Here is an 18,885-nt window from a genome sequence, read left to right as displayed (position 1 = left end):
ACTGCCTCTAAACATCCGATGAAGGTATAAGCTGAAGCACTTGATTACTTCAGTCCCATTAGTTAGCATCTAAAATATATTCATTTCATTAGGATGGAGAGAACAATTAAAATACATTTTAAATGCTAATTAGGTTGCCGTAATGCAATATAAAATCTACACTTGAATGTTATATTACTGGCAGGTACCTGACTCTTTTAGGTTTACTGCTCCAGTTTATCATGGTAATTCACCAGTTAAAGCTGTAATAACAATATCAACAAGAATATACTTGCTGAACTTTGACATGATCAACATACTGAATGCATACTTAAAACTGAATGCACTGGCAAGAACTGTAAAAGCTCACGTGTACGTTTGCTTAATGCATCTAATGCTTTAGGGGTAAAACAACTGTCAGTAACTTGCATTCCCTGCTCACTGTAAATACAGAATTAGAGCTACCGTATCTGTAATTACTGCGTCACATGCACATTTAGAAATGGAAGGAATTGAACAGGACTTGCTGCAAAACCTTTTCCGGAGGGCAAACCACTTCTACATATTATGTTATCTGGCTTTCCTATTAGCAAACATAGCTATTATTTAAACTCTAATCATTACAATATGCATTTGTCTACGTTTTATTATGTACATTTAATAGGTCTGAGCTGCTTTGTATATGTAAATGAGAAACATTTACACTAGTTCAAAGAATACCGGCAATATAGGAAAAGCAAGTCAACCAAACTTCTTCACGTTTAAGAATCATGAACTGAATTTCATTAGCTGACGTATATTTAGTCAACCAAGTGAGGGAGAACTAACACAAGTGTCTGTCCAGAAGATGGCATTTTTAAACTGAACCCTTTGCATTCTATAAAAAACACTTAACACGACAAAATAAAACACCTTATTGCTTGCTGATTTATACAAAATAGGCATGGCTATTTAATTTAACAAAGTGCAATACTCACCTTTCTGTAATTACACCCAGTTCAAATGGTCCTTTTAAAGGACATTGCACATCTTGAAGATTTTAGGAAGCATGGCTTTTAGAGCTCCTTACAAAGGACTACAACATCTTAAGTAAATGTAAGAACAGACAGAAGTTTTGAATAGCTGCTGTTCTGGTAAATGCATTAATTTTCATATTCTCCAACTTCAAACATATCCAGGTACTACCAGTAAGAAATATGCACAGAAAAAACACCAGTATCCATACGTCTTCTACAAGAGTCTTTTAATAATTGTATAAATATGAAACTATAAGAAAAAATGAATTCCATCGTTTTTCTGTAAGGCTACACATTTTTGCAGTTTTTTTGAGACACATCCAATGTCTACAGTACTTTTTTCTCCATCACACTTACATGGTAGTCGCTCGCGCGCACACACACACACACAATAAAACCAAACACTTGATATGAAATAACAAGCATACAAGCCATTCAAAAGCACAGAAACTCAACAACATTGCATTTGTACAAATACTAAACGTTCAACTTTACACAAAACAAAAAGGTATCAGAAACAACCTGCTTCAGTTTGGTTTACACTGATTTTAAACTCTGAGACATGCCTTAAAAATCAGCTTCAGTTTTCAATCAGAACAAGATACACAGCAGTTATCGGCACAGTCCAAGAACTACATACGGAAATAGACTCAGAGTAATAATGGCCATCAACAACTGCAAAAGCCTGCATATTGATTATTTTATAAGTGATGTATTAAACGAAGTCCACACAGGGTCATTTATAGGACAGTTTAAACCATAATAAAAAGTAACTGAATTACTGTACTTCTTTTTGATCTATATCGCACACCTTTTTTATATAGTTTTTATTAATACATTTTCCATTGGGAGTTATACCCTGCTGCATTGTTCAGTGCATTTAATACAAATAATTTATTTCAGGAATTATACAAAATCCAATATGCATCCAATGACAAAGGGGTTTTACAGACAGTGTGCGTTATACACCAAAACATAAGCATAACTGTTGGGTTTCTTCTTGGGTGTCATGAAGACCAAATAAAACAAATCCCCAACAAATCTGAGGATCAGATTAGATTAGTTTTACAGCAGGTCACTCAGTGGCAAAGGGAAATACAAAACCTACTATAAAACTGCATAGTCTTATATGATTAACCAGAGCACAAGTGCTTTTAAAAGAAATATTCTAAAATACTTCTGCTGAAATAGGAATCTGATAACAGGCGTCAACTAACCTCCCACTAAATACACCACCCAACAACTTTCTGTCATTACTGAAGAAAAATACTACCAACTAAATTCAACTACAGTTAAGTTTCTTCTTTTTTGTTGTTGGTGGATATAAAAGGTTGGATATAAAAAAAAAAAAAAATCGAATATCGTTTTTTAAAAATATATTGGTGCAATACATCTTTTAGTTCTTGTTTATATTTGGCTGCTTGAACAGTTTAAATAAAATAAGTCATTCGAAGGCAATGCTGTGCTGGTCTATCTCTGGACATGCTTGACAAAGGCCTGCACCAGCTGAATCAGATCCTGGCCTTCCAGCCCCGATTTGGACCCAGAGGCAGAGGGCTTGCCCTGAAGGGAGGGGAGCAGCCCCCCAGCCGGGGAGGAGGGGGAACCCCGGCGGAAATAACGGTTAAGGCTGGACAGGAGGGTGCTCTGCGGTGAAAGAGAGATCAGAACAAAGAATGAGAATTGATCACTACAGTATCGTACAAACTGCTGATTTGTTTCAAATTTAAACTACAAATATATGTATTTATTATTATTTATTATTTATTTCTTAGCAGACGCCCTTATCCAGGGCGACTTACGATTGTTACAAGATATCACATTATTTTTAATATTTTTAATATTCTTAAAATTGTTTACAATTGTTTAAATTGTTTTACTAACACTATTCAAAATCGTAACCATTCGTACAAGGTCTAATCTAAAAAATTACTGACTTCATTGATCTTATGATGTTAAATTCTATCTGATTCATTCCGAATATATTTTAAAGACTCCTTAAAAAACAAATGTTTTTGAGAATGAATAGTCCATAACAGAAGATCCAATGCAGCTCCCACTCAAATACGGTCCTCACTGTGCTGCAGATAATCTTTTTAATGCATTGTATTCTGGGACTCTTATGAACGCTGCTTCATGATCTCATTTATTTACTGGTAGCTTACGTGCATATACAGTAGTATAAAATGCATTTAAGCAACGTGCAAAAAAAATTCTGGTATTATTATTCTGTTTTTTAACACCATCTGGTGGCCAAACAGGGTAGCTAGATATTTGCATTTTTCTTTTTTTTTTTTTTAAGTATCAAATCTTCAATCCCAACTCAGAGATTAGATATCACAGGATAACAAGTCAAATCTTAACTGAACTGTATGCTCCACACACTTTGGCTTTTACTTTCTTCAGGCGTACCAATCTGTCCCTGTCAATTTCAAAACGAGTACAGAACAGAAGAGAGTACAGAACGGTGTGGAAGTGCACCTACCAGCTCAGAGCTCAGCTCCTGTTTCATTCTTTGTTTATCTCGAAGGTGAACGGTGGGATCTTTAAGGTAGCGCACTGCTTGCGAGATCAATACGTGGAAACAGTTCTCCATTGAAAACATCAGGAGAGACCTAAAAAAAAAATTACAAATATATATATATATATACATACATACATTAACAGGGTTTATACAAGCCCTGACTGCGGTTTTACATAGCACCTGGGCCCTACAAATTCACACCTCCTGTTCCCACTTACTTGACTGGCTTGGTTTCCTCAAACGATGGACCAACATTCGAGGGTGCTGGTTCTTTCTTCTTTTCAACCTGTTTTAATGGAGGAGATAAAATATCAAAAGTTGTGCAGCAGTATATTTTCGGAGAAGTCAGTTTGAGCTTTTTGGAAACAAGTGGCCTCCTTACCTCTCCCAGCATGCTCAGGGACACATTTATGGTGGCCAGCAATGTTCCAAAGGAGGGTGCCACGTCAGATTCGAACGCAGGTGTGGTGAAGCTCAGAACGAAAAGAATGTTGTACTGTGCCAGGTCCAGAGACTGCGTATAAAAAACATTCAGAGTGAGTTAGGAGAAACATGCTTCACGTGGTTTTTACTGCAGCTTGCTATACAGAGCCACCCTTAGAACAGTCACATAGTTCAAAAAGCAGTACCACACTATTCTTTATAAAAGGTGTGATCGGTCATCACGATGTTAACTAATTGATGCATTCCATACAGACGCAGACATAAATGCAAGGGCATCTTATTTTAATGCCTGGCACAAACTGTGTTTAAATAGAAGCGTGTGGAAAGCATGACACTTTGGCCCATTACCTGGTCGAGTAGAATCTGGCAGAAGTCCGGGGTGAAGTGGCGGAGAGCAGCGAGGGTCTTGCTGAGGATCTTCAGGAGGCTGCACTGCACCGTCTGTAGGGCTCTGTGCTCCGCCTGCTCCTCCTCTGAACTCGGCTGCTTGGAGGGGGTCTGTGGGGCTCGCTGAGACCGGGGGAGGGGGCCGGCAGGAATGGCGTCTCCATTCTTAGTCTGCAGAGCGTTAAAAAAAAACAGGTTTTAGAGACACACACACAGACTTTAAATAAACATGCTGCAACATTAGCTTCACAAATCAATGTTCTGAATGTTCATAAATCACCAGTTAGCTCCAGTCAACAGCTTGTCCTTGAAAGAGTATAGTATTATGATAAGCCTTGTTGTGAAGTGTGCCGTGCGTCAATGAACAGTCAATAACCGTTATAAATCTGTTGTAAATCTGGGCATTGTTTACACTGCCTGCAAGGCTTATAAAACATACTGGTTCTTGTCATTTATTTTTTTACACACCCTTTCAATTATTACCCAAGTTAACAAGTATCTTAAGTAATAAATAAATAAATAAAATAGCCTTTATTATACTAGTATGTATGCAAGTAAGAAGATAAATGTTTTTTACCTGAAGATAGTGACGGAGCATTTTCTTGCTGTGCAGAAGGTAGGTACACGTCTGACAAAGGTAACATAGGTTCACCTGCAAAAAACATCACATCACATATTTAACATTTTGCAGCCGAGAAGCTCACAAGTATGTGAAGGTAAAAAAAAAGCCAACAGGTCTCACCTGCACATCCCTCAGCAGCTGTGGCAGGTGGAACTGCCACTCCTTGCAGAAGTGGGAGAGCTGCAGCAAGAACCCCACGGTGTGATCCGCTTCATCCAGGCAGGCTAAACTCTGCACTGTCCGCACTGCATTCAAACACTGAACAAGAAGCACAGCCAGTGAAACAGGCTGCTCCAGCACATTGTGAACATTCAGAACAGACAGGCTAAACTCTGCACTGTCCGCACTGCATTTTTTTTTTTTTCTTTTTTACTGCTCTATACATTGCTGATTCAATGATACAGTTACTTTCCATGTTTTTTTTTGTCTGTTTAGAAATACTAAAAAATAAACTTGTATGACAAAACACATGCAATGACTACCTGGAGTATTCTCTCCTGATGGACCCCCACAAAATCCAGGGCATCATTCAGGAAATTATAACGTAGCGTCTTCAGCAGGCTCTCCATCAGGGACATGGAGAGGCGATACACACCAGGCCAAGAGGGGGCGTCCTGGGACTTCCGCGAAAAACCAGAGCTCTGAAAATCATAGAAACACTGGGCTTTAAAATGGCTTTAAATCTCAAGACACGGGCTGAATGAGATACTGTGTGTTCTTCAGGCTAAAAAACAGCATGGAGCGTCTGTATGTGAAGGATTATAAAGACATGCAGATTCATTACAATATACAGTAATTCCCATTAGCTGCTCACCTGGGAGGCTCCATTAGTGCTGATCTCGTGAACACTGAGAAGGGGCAAACAGATACTCTGAATGACTCCAGCTCCAGCCACTGCTGCTGCACCCTAGGAATAAAAAGAAACAAAGAATATCTTCCAATCAGCTACCCTATATATATATATATATATTCCACAAGAACTGCACCAGTGCATGCATGCTGCTGTGTCTACCTGCTGGGTATGGGACATCGTGACGAGCAAGTGCAGGGCAGCATCAGTGAAATGCAAATTCTGTTTCAGCCGCAGGCTCAGTTCGAGGGTGCCGAGGATTGAGGGGATCACAGGGAGTTTGCGCATCACCTGCAGCCAATGGTCCCCTTCGACATCCATCTTGCACAACTCCTTAGCAAGGTGCAGGGCCAGCACACACACCTGGGAGAGGAGGCAACACAAGAGCTCTCAATCACATTAAAAAGACACAGCTGTATGTGCACGACATCCACGCTTCCAGGAGCATCTACACATAAACCTAATCATAACCTTAAAATCACAATTTTACCCCACACCTTACAAGACACTATCAGATTGCAAAATTGCTATTAATTTCTAAACAAAAAAAGGGTTTATCACATCATGAAATAATTATTAAATAGTGGAACACATGCAATACAGCAATAAAAACTAAATGAGGGCATTTTGAGGCTAATACATTTAATGAATACAAACAGGGTACTCATTCTGAATTAACCTACTGTACAGCTTAGTAAATCATTTTAAAATGCATAGCCTCAGAAGATGGCTTCTGCAAATGTAACATTTCTAATTGCGTTACTGTAACTTAGCAAGAAAAGTGATACGTCTCGCCTACCCCATCCCTCTGGTCCTTATGCAATGCCCTTGGTGCTGTGTCTGTCTCCATACTGTCCTTGTCCTCCGAGACGCTCTCCCCGAACACGGCTGCGTGTCGTGTGCTGTCCAGCAGGGCTAATGTCTCTTCCTGTGCCGTCTCACAAACACTAAGCAGAAGCTGGGGGAGCTGGGGAATGTGGGGGGGCTCGTCCTCTGAAAGAAACAACACATTCAGGTAACAGCTTATTATAAATAAACAGACACACGGATATATTTCCAGAAAAGTCTAAAATCAGATAACAAAGAGACATTACCCCAAAGGATACAAATCAACCACAATCCAACCAGTTAACTAAATGCTTACATTTATAAATCCACTACAGTGAATTAAACATGCGATTCAGGCTTCAACAGATTGTGATCCCCGTGGCTTTTTTTCTGTTCCAGTACCGAAAATGCAAGCTCAGTGTATTAAGTGACAAATTATTTAGTTTTCAGCTTTTTGTAGTATGCATTTTTTTTTTTTTTCATTATTATTATTATTTATTTCTTAGCAGACACCCTAATCCAGGGCGACTTACAGTCGTAAACAAATACATTTCAAGAATTGTTGCTCTCACCTTTTTGTTGTAGGTTCTGCAGAACTGAAAGAAGTGCAGAAAAAACTTTTGCCTTGGTCCTTTCCATCAGCTGTTGGTCTGCTTGTAAGATGCTCTCCAAGACCTGAGCCAGTGGGTCCAGTATGTCAGGAGCTGAAACGAGAACACTGAAGAGGAAGACAACTGCTTTAGCTGTGCTAGTTTCCTGTATGTTTGAAAGTTGTTCATGGTACTGAATACAAATACAAAATAATTGAGCTCATATGACTAAGCATTAATCTACATGACCTTGGTCAAAACCACCCTTAGTTCAGTACCCACCCCGACATTCGAAACTCACCAAGTCCCAGGATGCAACAGAACACACTCACCTCTTCCACTGCTTGAGCAGAATCAATAGCAGGGTGGCCAGCATTGATCCAAGTCGCAGGCAAGGGACAGACATTGGCACCAATAACTGCAGAAAAAGAGGGGGGAAAAACACAACTTGTAAATACGGTTTAAATACAGCTAGCAAAAAAAAAGGATTTCATTAGTAATAAAATCATAAATAACTTAAGACTGCAAACACACATAGCTGTCATACCTCGATTATCCTAAAAGCAGGCTACGGATAAAACAGGACAGGGAGTTTTAAGAAGAGCCTTACCGCAGCTTTGGTCCCGCTTAAGACATCCAGGAACAGCTGCTCCCGAACACTACCATCACTGAGCTGCATCACATCGGACTGCAGAAACAAGGCAGAGACGAGTTCAAGTGATATGCTTCGTAAAAAAGAACTCTAACCACTGGTTAATTAGCTGCAGTACAGTAGGGTTGTCCTTTTGCAAAGTTACTTTGTAAATCGCACACCAACAAGCAGGTGATTGTTCTTAAACTACTTCTTAAAAGCCATACGTACTGCATGCAAGAAATGTAATAAAAGACTAGAAACGTAAGGGTCCGAATCTACAACAAAAATAGAATAGAAAGGAAAGGTTCTTACATGACTGGTGGAGAGGATTAGCAGCATTCTCCAAGCAGAGACTAACATTTGGCACTCTGTAACTGAGCGGATCCCATCCCCTTCCGTTTCAGCCATGTGGCACACCAGTGACGTCACATACATGGACCAGTATTCATAGCGCTTGCTGCTGGAGAATTTCACCAGCGTGTCTTTCAAAGACTTCTCCAGGGAACCGCTGCAATCGAAAAAACTTTTTAAAGTAACGATTACAAAAATAAATAAAAATAGGACACTGTGTAACTGAACTTAGCAGGGTGCCTGTAATGTGCTTATCCACAGTGTAGTTAAGTATATCACCTTTTACCACAAAATATCTTATACCGGGTTTTATTCTGCCTCATGAGATGACTTGACTTGATATTTGGATCCATATACAGTTTAGTTTTGAAGTCAATATACACTTATTTTAATTTTTATTTTATATGCCCATTGGAATTATGCAACTTGTATAGCAGATAAAATAGGTACATGATGACGATTAAAAAAAAATCAGAACAGAAACTAAAGTACAGACAGACCAAATCACGTAGGCAAATGGTCTTCTGGCTGACATGACATGCAGACTGAATTACAATTACCTGGCAACGTAGTAGATTTCTAGGCAAATGATTTTCATGACCAAGGCACATGTTTCAAGTATACAAGGCTGAAAATAGAACAAAAAAAAAAAAAAAGATTTTAAAACAGCATCTTATAAAATGCAGAGTTGTGTCATATTAGAAGTGGTCTTCAATAACTCAGCCCCTCAGTTTTCCGTACTTTTAAAAACAGGGAACTGTGCCCTATAGTCTGTGGAACTTTTTGCAACAAATCAACTTGTCAAAGGTATAAAGGAGGTGTATTGGCCTTCCCAGTTTCACGTTAAGTGCATACGCTGGTTCTGACACCCTTACCTCTGTTGTCTCGGAGGGAGGGGGAAGGGTCCCAAAAAGTGGAGTTGCCAAATTTTCCCAGAATTTCTCCCTAAAGAAACAGACCTCTGGCATTAATTGGCTCATTCATTCATGTCTCACAATCTGACATTGTATAATATATTTGAAAGTCTTTTGAATTTTTAGAACAGTACATGGACATATCTACTGCTAAATTGTTTTTTATTCTCCTTCAATAGATATGAAAATGTATTTGAATAAACGGTTATGAATAATTCAAGCAAGTTTCCTAAAACCCCCAACCCGCAGACGCTGGTAGGACGTTACCCACTTGGTGTGCAGTACAGATATGGCACTGTCTCTCCGGTCCTGCCAGAGTGCGTGGAGAAAGGAGAGGGCTGCTCGGTGTAGCAGTGGAGGGCACCAGTACTTCCCCTGTTGTCTGGAGTCAATCAGCTCAAGAACAACCTGCAGACAGCTCCATTCCCCAAGCAGAAACTCCTGCAAGCAAAACACAGTGCCTAGAAGTGTCAATGGATCTATAAAAAAACAAAACAAAAAAAAGACTATACTTGTATATATTTAACTGCCTGTGTGAACCGGTATTACCTTTGATCCTTCTGCTCCGTTTTTCAGTTCCAGGTTGAGAAACAGCTCTATGAGGCCTGGTTGCGTCTCCACTGCGATTGTCAGGAACTCCAGGATCATCACTTTGATCCTCATGTCCTCCGTCTTGCTTTGCAGACGTGTAAGAAAAGCGTCCCGTATCGCAGCTGCATCGCTGCCCAGGCAGGCGTACACCGACATGGGAGCCACCTGCAAATTATTTTAAAGAATTAGAAGCAATCCTAATCCCTTAGAATTGTGTTTTATTTAATAGTTTTACATGCAACACATAGCTCAGAGCTGTATACCGTTGCCAAGCGTTTGAGCAGCTGGATAGCAAGGCGTGGCAGTGCTGGGTCATGTTTATGGTAGATGTACTTCGCCAAAATAGCAATCAGGTTATTTCCATGGCCACCTGAAATCAAAATGAAGTAAACATCAGGATTTCCTTTCAGCCTTAAAATTCTCGTTATTTTTAGAAAACCGGTTATGTTTTAGTAATCGTTTTCTTCCCCCTTACAATAAGAACATATGGGATCAATACCGAGGAAGCACAACATTCCTAACACATCAGATTAAATTAATTCAATTGTTTCACTACTATAGAAAGTAAGCATACCATGCTGCGTCAGAGCCTGCTCCAGGGGGGACACGTTATCAGAGGGAGGCTTCAATCTGATGACGTTGTTAGTAACTGAAAAGGCTAGCTTCACAGTCTGAATCAGCATCTGTCCAGGTCCTTCTGACCCACCACTGCAATGGAAAGAAGTAAAAATACAGACATACAAACATGTTTGTTTTTTATTACAGATGTTAGAAGCAGGTTTCGAACATGATACCTTTGACAAGAATGCGGTTATGAGAGGATCTGGTATAAAAGCCACGAGGTACTCCTATTCAAACCAACCTGCTTGGCTGAGCAGCCATGACTACATCAATGGTATCCACTCCGACGCCCATGATATTAACGACAGCTTGCCCAGCCTCGGTGTTAGCCAGGCTGTAGATGCACAGGGACTGCAAACTCGGGGCACTGAAAACAAAACACACAAGCATAAGAAGAAATGATGTGAGAAAAGCATGGTTACGATTGACTGATTACCCTCCGCCGGGGAAGCAGGGATGGGATATAGTTTGTCACACTTAACATTTACGCTGGATTTGAAAACTGTACATACGATGGATGTAGCTCACATTTATCTGCTTCTTATTAGTAAATCTCTGACTGCCAAGAATACGCCCTCCTTTATTTAGGGAATACAGAGGTTTTATTTTTTGCCATACCTTCCTTCTCCTTCAGGGTTTAGATTTAGAATTGCATGTATCAGCTCGAGAATAAGGCAGCCTGCAATGATAATTGATACAAATTATAATGAGATTCATTCTGATAACAATGACTTCAGGCCAGCTTGTAAAGCTGGAGTCAAGTACTGTTTTATTTCTTGTTTAGGTATTGCCTCAGATTCATTAAAAACAAGACAAATCGAATTAAGCCAAATAAACAAATCAGACAAAAAATGGGTTTTGTACAACAAGCATCAAAATTCCAAGAATTAGCTCTGCAGTATATATCAAAATCATACTTTTCAAATTCAGTGCATTTCTATTTGTTGTTAAAGAAATACCCTTACCTATTCTCTCTCGCACTCCGTAGGCATTGTAGCGCCACTTGTGATATGTTGGCAGCATCTCCTTTAGAACCAACAGCACACAAGGAATAAGGCCTTTGTTCTGTGTACTACCTAACTGGCCCTGTAAAGAATAACCCCATTAATAAAAGAGTCTGTTTATGGGATGATGGTGTTATATAGTATACATGGCAGACGCTGTGTGCATATTAATCATTGCAGCCAATGGTTTAGGCAAATACACCACAACTTGACAAAGGAAAAAACAAAACGCAGCTAATAAACAAACAAAACAAAAAAAACACAATCAATCACATTGTAAACTGGACGCACTACACTCCATGCATTCATTTTTCAGAGAGTATTGGCGGTTAGTGTACAGAGAGCATTACCTTGACAAGGGTGGTGATCAAGCGTAGGAAAGCGATCGTCACAGCATATTCCCCCTGCGGTTGCTCAATTAGAATGAGCAGATTGCCGTAGTTGCCAGCCTTCATACCTTCGGCACTAGGGAAAGAAAATAATAAATAATATTATTATTATTAGTGGTTTATGTCGTTCTATACTTATGCAAAAGTATTGCTTGCTATTTGTTACAGATTTGCCTACAAATTCTTCTTTACCTATCCCATATGTGCAGCATGCAATCTGTTTACTTAACCTTACCTAATAGACTGTGCAATGCTGGTCACAGGAGATGAAGCAAACGGCAGAAATCCTGTGTGATGAAGGTCTGCCCAAACCTGGTGGAAACACAACACAGACAAGGATTATCAAAGATCAAAGTAACCAAGTCTATTCTTCAGGCTGTAGTTCTTCAATAAATATCTTTCTCCAAGATGCACAACTTGTTAGCTAAAAACTTGGACATTCCCTAAATTCATACACGGTTCATAAAAGCAAATAGAAAGGATAGGAAGCAGTACTGTAGTCTGTATATGTGCATTACTGGTGGTCTGGCAGTGGTCTTTTTACAATATTTAAACGTATATAATTTCCACCATTAAAGAACACTTATTATTTAAAATGTTCACTTTTTTACAATAATCCTACCTTTGCTGGCATTCTCGCAGCTAATACTGTTAAACAATTCACACAGGAAGCAATCACATCAATGGGTGGGTTTATAACGGAGGTCAGTCTGAAAAACACATAATAAACATAGTTAAATGAATCCCCTAAACCAGTGGTACTCAACTCTGGCCCTCGAGATTTAGTCCTGTCCAGGTTTTTACTCGAAGAATGTTCTCATGTAGTTAATTGAAGCTGTTAACAGGCAATTAACTCATTTAGCACCTGCTTGGAATAAAGACCAGGACTGGAATGAATCTTGAGGGGAAGAGTTGAGTACTATTGCCCTAAACCATCTGCTGAAATTAACCAGGCTTTCTGACCTGTATTCTAAAACTTACCTCTGCAGTAGCATGTAAATACGCGATGTTATTGGGAGAAGACAGTCAGAAATTGACCAATCGGTGCTGATTACTTTATGGACTAGATCAAGGATTGGTTTGACTCTTTGGCAGTGCTGGATGACATCTGAGGGCAAAAGTAAAAAAAGTTTGGATTTGTATGTCTTTTGCCATTCATTTGTTTTACAAAGCTATAAAGATGTAGGTGAACAGTATCATGACTTTCCTAGAGAAAATGGCCAAATGTAGGAGATGTGGTCTTTTTCAGTCTATCGTTTTGATCCTATATGGCGCAAAATATTCAGTTCCGATCTGCGTTGCTTTCCTGTGCACATAAGACAGCATTCACAAGCTCTGGAATTTTACAAATAAAAGAGCCAGAGACTTGGGCAGCCCCAAGGTGCGGCAGGTACATTGTAACAACAGAAAGCCTTCCTCACCTGCAGTGGACACGACATGTAGCAGCATCTCGATTTCACAGGTGAAGAGGGTCCAGCAGCTGTAGGAGTAATCCCAGCGCACCATGTACCCCTGCTCTCCTAGCACCACCTGGCCTAAAGTACCTAGTGGCATACGCAGGTTTGTCTGCCCCAAACCTTAAAAAAAAAAAAAAAAAAAAAGAAATAGAGAAATCCATAATCCCAAAATAAAATATCCCAAAAAGTCTTATAACTATTAGACCGGTGCATAAATTTAGATGAAACATTTAACTTTCCTAAGAGTTTTATGTTTCCCTCTGCAGTCGTGGTCACCACTTATTATCTTCCCATGAACAAAAGATTTTTACGTTTCACGGTTTTCACTCAGCACAAATCATGACTGTTTTAAATTCAAACCCCTCTGAATAGAAAGAGTCTTACCGAGGGGATAAATGAGTTTGGGTGTCTGTCTCCTCCAGATGGTCTCATCCTCATGTGACAGGATGTCGTTAGGTTTGCGTTTGTACACTTCTGTGTAATACGACATCTTATCCAGGAAACTGTACACCTGTTTAATACACAGCGAGGACAATATCATTTTCAATAACCTATAAACCCTAAATACATTTCATTCTTTTCTGTGTGTGCATGGGTACTGATGTGATATTATTAGAAAAACACTTACACAAGCCTGTAATATCATTTTACACATTTTACCATCACAATTTACTATGGAAACTCTTATCCAGGGACCTCCCTTACCCTTTTAGCAGTGGATTTGTCTGAAAGCAGAGCCGTGAGAAGCTGAAGGAGGGGGCCTATCTTCTGTGGGAACATCCCCATTGCACTGTCCAAGATCATCCCCAGACCCAGAGTCGGCTTCTGTCGAAACAAATGTGCTTTTATTTCATCTCTATTGAGGGGGGAAACAGTACAGTACAGTACAGTACATTCCATCCACCGTTTGTCAGCCCTGAAATGGTAGTTTAAAAAAATATGTGTTTGATTTTTACTTGGGTGAGATTATTTGGTCATAAAGTTCATTATTCCATCTATACTAGGCAATGATTTCCACTTCAGTCTTTTACAAAAATGTATATTTAAAATGTCAGTTTTCCTTATACCACATCATGAAAAGCAGAAGTTCTTCATCTGGCTGACACACATCTACTAAATGCAGTGATTTCCACTTACTGTTTCCCAGAAAAGTTCTGCAAGGCTGGGGGCAGCTAGGACTTCACAAGCTGCATCTATGAGGTGCTGTAAGAAATAATAATACAAAAAAAAGGATTATTATAGCATGGTGGACCGTCTCTAGATAGAGAGACAGAACATATTTTAAACTATTGCAAAGAAATGAATCACAGTACTATCTTCTTTGTAGCAAAGTTGAAATAGCATGCAGTTTTCTGAATATCCTCCTACCTGCTGGCTTCCGAGAGCATCTTCCTCAAAAGACGTAATAACAAAGGAAATTAGGCCATAGACGCACATCCGTGCTGTACTGGCTGTGCACTGGAACACAAAACAACCACATAAACAAGGGGGGCCGATGAAACCAGATATTCACGAGAACTGTACTACTATGGGGGCTGTTTACAGCTACATCCTCGTAAGCACAAGCTGTAAAAATCAGGGACACTTACATTGTTACCACTGCCACCCAGAGCTTTCAGCATGCTTGTCAGGTACTGAAAGACACCGAGCTGCAGGGAGGTATTGCCTATCCTTCTGATCACAGGACTGGATTCGTCTGGGCTCAGTGTGTGGCGCAGCAATACCCACGCTAGCAGCACAGGTGCATGATGGGGAATGTCTCCAAATGTTTGTAACAGCTGGTCCATTTCCTAGGAACAAGAAGAAAAAAACATCAGGCAAGGACCCAATTTCTCTCTCAATCCTATTTTAGATCTGAGAGTACATACAATGACTCTTACTTTGCAGACTGCAGGAGTGTTAGCAAACTGGTGCTCTTCTGTCCTATCCTCAAGGGCACACTTGTGCAGGAAATCAATGTCCATCCCTTCCACCAGGATGAGAGAACTGAAGTACCTGCACATAATACAGAGATCTCAATTTACTGGCCCGTGCATCATCATTAACACCCATTTAATAACCTCACATAGGTATTTGCGATAAGGGGTCTGAATGCAGGAATATCCAGTAATTGTGCAATCAGACAAATCCTTTAATCAATGTTTACTTAATATTTTCAAGAATGCCTGGCTTTTGGTGGCATATCTAATTCTTACCCAATTCGACCAATTAGTGCATCCATGCTCTTGTCCACCAGGTGTCTGTTTGTCTGTCTGCTTCCAAACCCTTGATCTTTAAATATTTTCGTGAAAGCTAGGAGGTCATTTGGTGCCATCTCGAAGTAGGCGTAGTACAGGAATATAATCTCCAGCAGCAGTGCCTGCTCCCGGAGACACTGTAGAAACCATCGAGACACCTGCCTCTCAGTCTAAAAAAAAAAAGGAGTGCAACAGAGTCAAGGGATGACTGGCACAGTCCATGGGGAAGTTATATGCATTCAAATCTACAGAAAAAGAAATACTCTAGTGCAAGTCATGGTAGCAGCGCAACAGAGGCACAGACTATGGAAAAGCACTGAAACAATTTACATTTATATTGGTTATTTTAAATATCCTATTGCTAATTAAACTTACCATGAGATTGCCATGTGTCTCCCACGAAGGAGCTTCTGCTCTAAACAGCAGTTCAAAGTGGTGTCGGTACTTGAACACCAGCTCTTTCTCCAGCTTATCAACACATTTTGAATACTCCGCCTATAAAGATGTAAAAGAATCATCATGTTTACGTCTTTATTACACTGCAATGTGAAACAGAAATGTTCCCTAGGGACATAATGTATGAGGAATGGCATCTTCAATAGAAAATCTATGTGCAAAATGCATGCATCATTGATATGGCCAGTGGTTAAAGAATGCGGCAGGGAAATGATTCATTTTTACTGCACTACACCAGTAATGAAACAGGGCTGAAAAAATCACAGAAACAAGCTGACTTTATTATCAGGAATACAGGTCTGTAACCACAATATGTCTGAAGGATTCAAAGTGAAAGATGGGTAAGATTATCCCCAATACTGAAAATATGAAGTTGGCATCTTACCCTGTATGGGTGTCTTTCGTCCTGGAAGTATGTGAGAAGTAATAGGACACAGCGCAGCATGCACATCCTCTCTTCATAGTAGTAATCAAAAACCTGAAGGAAAAAAAAAAAATACAGGATACATTATCTCTGTCTGTACCAAAGGTACCTGCTGTATAGAGGTTAAGTATTAGTAAATGAACAACAATCAATGTCAAGATACAGGAATCAACAACTCTTCCCATAAACTATTCCCATCATTTGAAGAATACTGATTTTAAAACGCACCTTTAATAGCAGCGCTTGGCTCTGTCTTTCATCCTGCAAAACAGACTGGAGACGAAGCAAAAACATTACAAAATGTAGAAAGAAAAATAAAGGTTTCAAATGCTTGAAATATCATTGAGTTTTGAGGTAAATCAAGATCATGCAGGTGTATTTCTAATTCTGAAATTAACACTAATTTATTTTTTTTATTTTATTTCTCATTACAGTTCTATTAAGGCAATAGAAACTCTTAATACCTTCAGTGCATCCCTGGTACCTCTGTAGTCCTCCTGTAGATAACACTGTAATATCTGCACACTCTGCTGTTCATCCAGGCCCTGTTACACAATGAGATTGAAAGCACTGAGGTTCGGTGTGATCTCCATTATACTCTATGTGAATTCATATACCATCCCAGCTAGTATTCATTATTTGTACCTACTCTGGCATTACTTACCAGGAATTTACTAATTCTAAACCCAAAGTCCTTCATTGGTGGAGCAACATCCTTATCCGCCTTAAGTTTCTCAGCTGAAGCAGAACTGTAAAAGAAAAAGAGATATTATTATTACCATCAATACTAATACAAGCAATTTCCCAAACCAATCAGAAAAATGTAAGGCAGCATGTGGAAAGATAAGCACTGTCACTACATTAAGGAGGCTGTGTGGTCCAGTGGTTAAAGAAAAGGGCTTGTAAATCAAATCCCACCTCAGCTACTGACTCATTGTGTGACCCTGAGCAAGTCACTTAACCTCCTTGTGCTCCGTCTTTCGGGTGAAACGTAATTGTAAGTGACTCTGCAGCTGATGCATAGTTCACACACCCTAGTCTTTGTAAGTCGCCTTGGATAAAGGCGTCTGCTAAATAAACACATAATAATTAACATCTACTGCATATTTTTGACAAAGGCTCTATATTACCAATGTCTAATTCAGAACAATGTGTTAAATTCTTAATGTTTAAGACTTGCCTAAACATTTTAAGTCCAGACTATTAACACCCCTACAGTGTTCAAACACATATTGAATGCATCACCTCCCTTAATAACCCTTCATGGTCTTCCCCTTCTCCACTTCCCTCGCATTGTTTCTTACAGCAGCAGAATCAGCAACTGAGAGGACATTCTGTAGATCATCAACATACCTAGGGGGTTTATAATAAGACAGTCCTGATAGCAACCGCTCCCAGTTTCTGTCCAGCTCTGCTTCAATCTGGGTCTAAATCAGAAAGAAAAGCACACTGAAATGAGCTATATAACAAACCAAAAACGCAGATTCATGTCAGAAACTCTTACTGCCTGCCATGAAAATCCTTTGGAATTCTGGATAAATGCTTCTGATTGCAAATTATGAAACTGAAAACACACATCCCATTTCATCTGCGTGTTGCTGTACGTCACAAGATTACATTTGTTTAGGGGAATGATGGAACATACCTGGTCTCTCAGTGCTGATCTCCCAATCAAGATAGTCCATAACTCTCTGCTACTCCTAAACAAAAAAATAACGGGGGGAAAAACACATTAACAAGAATAACCCTATACACAAAAACAGAAGTGAAATGTAAAATAGTACAGTCGTAGTAGTTATTATATTCTAAAACGCAATATCAAAATTACACTAATAGCTACGATGTTCTATTGTTTTCTTTTAAATACACGGGTATCAACACCGACTGCCAAAAAAAAGTAAACTAACCCGTACGATACAACTGGCCGGCGTTTGGTTGCATTTTCAGTATACATGTCTAACTTGTATTGTACAATCGTAAATCTGATGAACAGGGGTACACATCGCTGTGATTCGTTCACTTAGTGCATACTCTGCCACACAGTCGTACAAAGACGTGCTTCACAAGTTGTCTAGAATTGTCAAGAGTGTCTGACAACGTATTTTTTAAATCTTATTTGACTGCTTTTCAACCCTGGCGATCTTTCAAAGTTTCCAGGAGAACAAAAATCGACTTTTTTCAAGTTGTTTAAGGGATATTTTGACAACATGGTTCGAACTCATCATGAATGATGCTTCCCTCCACACGTTCTGTCACCGAGCCTGTATAGTTTTAAAAAAATCACTGTGGATAAACAAACACTGCCAAACAACTTATACTGCCTTGGGCTTTAGTCCGCTTTATACCCAAACTCTACACATTTACATTGTTTTATATTCTTACTACATAATAACACAATATTTTATTTTCTTTCTAGTACCTGACACACATCTCCGCAGCCGCCATCTTCTCCCCCCCTACACGTGATCTTTCATTCAGCGCACTATAGTCATGTGACGCAAACTTTAGCAAAAAAAATAAGTTTCCGAAGCCGAGATGCCAAGCAGCGTGGCAACCACAATCACGTG

The 18,885-nt window shown here is 39.5% G+C and overlaps 1 protein-coding gene across 1 annotated transcript; it reads right to left on the bottom strand.

Annotated features, from left to right (window-relative positions):
- Positions 1-1,205: 1,205 nt before the first annotated feature.
- LOC117396937 (nucleoporin NUP188-like) lies at positions 1,206-18,839 on the bottom strand. Its single transcript, XM_059005543.1, has 44 exons — positions 18,738-18,839; positions 17,964-18,018; positions 17,672-17,745; positions 16,983-17,067; positions 16,783-16,863; positions 16,547-16,591; positions 16,280-16,372; positions 15,814-15,933; positions 15,397-15,608; positions 15,082-15,196; positions 14,791-14,991; positions 14,570-14,659; positions 14,339-14,404; positions 13,907-14,026; positions 13,586-13,712; positions 13,166-13,321; positions 12,726-12,852; positions 12,367-12,454; positions 11,980-12,056; positions 11,706-11,820; positions 11,317-11,437; positions 10,970-11,030; positions 10,593-10,718; positions 10,305-10,438; positions 9,994-10,100; positions 9,689-9,895; positions 9,411-9,580; positions 9,101-9,170; positions 8,786-8,853; positions 8,187-8,382; positions 7,851-7,928; positions 7,573-7,658; positions 7,223-7,368; positions 6,622-6,815; positions 5,985-6,185; positions 5,787-5,879; positions 5,455-5,613; positions 5,093-5,230; positions 4,928-5,002; positions 4,312-4,521; positions 3,902-4,033; positions 3,738-3,805; positions 3,481-3,610; positions 1,206-2,642 (listed from the first exon to the last, which is right to left on the bottom strand). Exons 1-44 carry the CDS (start codon positions 18,761-18,763, stop codon positions 2,466-2,468), a joined length of 5,220 nt encoding a protein of 1,739 aa, XP_058861526.1. The 5' UTR covers positions 18,764-18,839; the 3' UTR covers positions 1,206-2,465.
- Between the last annotated feature and the right edge of the window lie 46 nt (positions 18,840-18,885).

Source organism: Acipenser ruthenus, chromosome 31 (genome assembly GCF_902713425.1).
Source record: "Acipenser ruthenus chromosome 31, fAciRut3.2 maternal haplotype, whole genome shotgun sequence".
In the NCBI taxonomy this organism is placed as follows: domain Eukaryota; kingdom Metazoa; phylum Chordata; class Actinopteri; order Acipenseriformes; family Acipenseridae; genus Acipenser; species Acipenser ruthenus.
The sequence above is the reverse complement of the archived record's forward strand: the minus strand, read 5'-3'. Positions and strand labels throughout refer to the sequence as shown.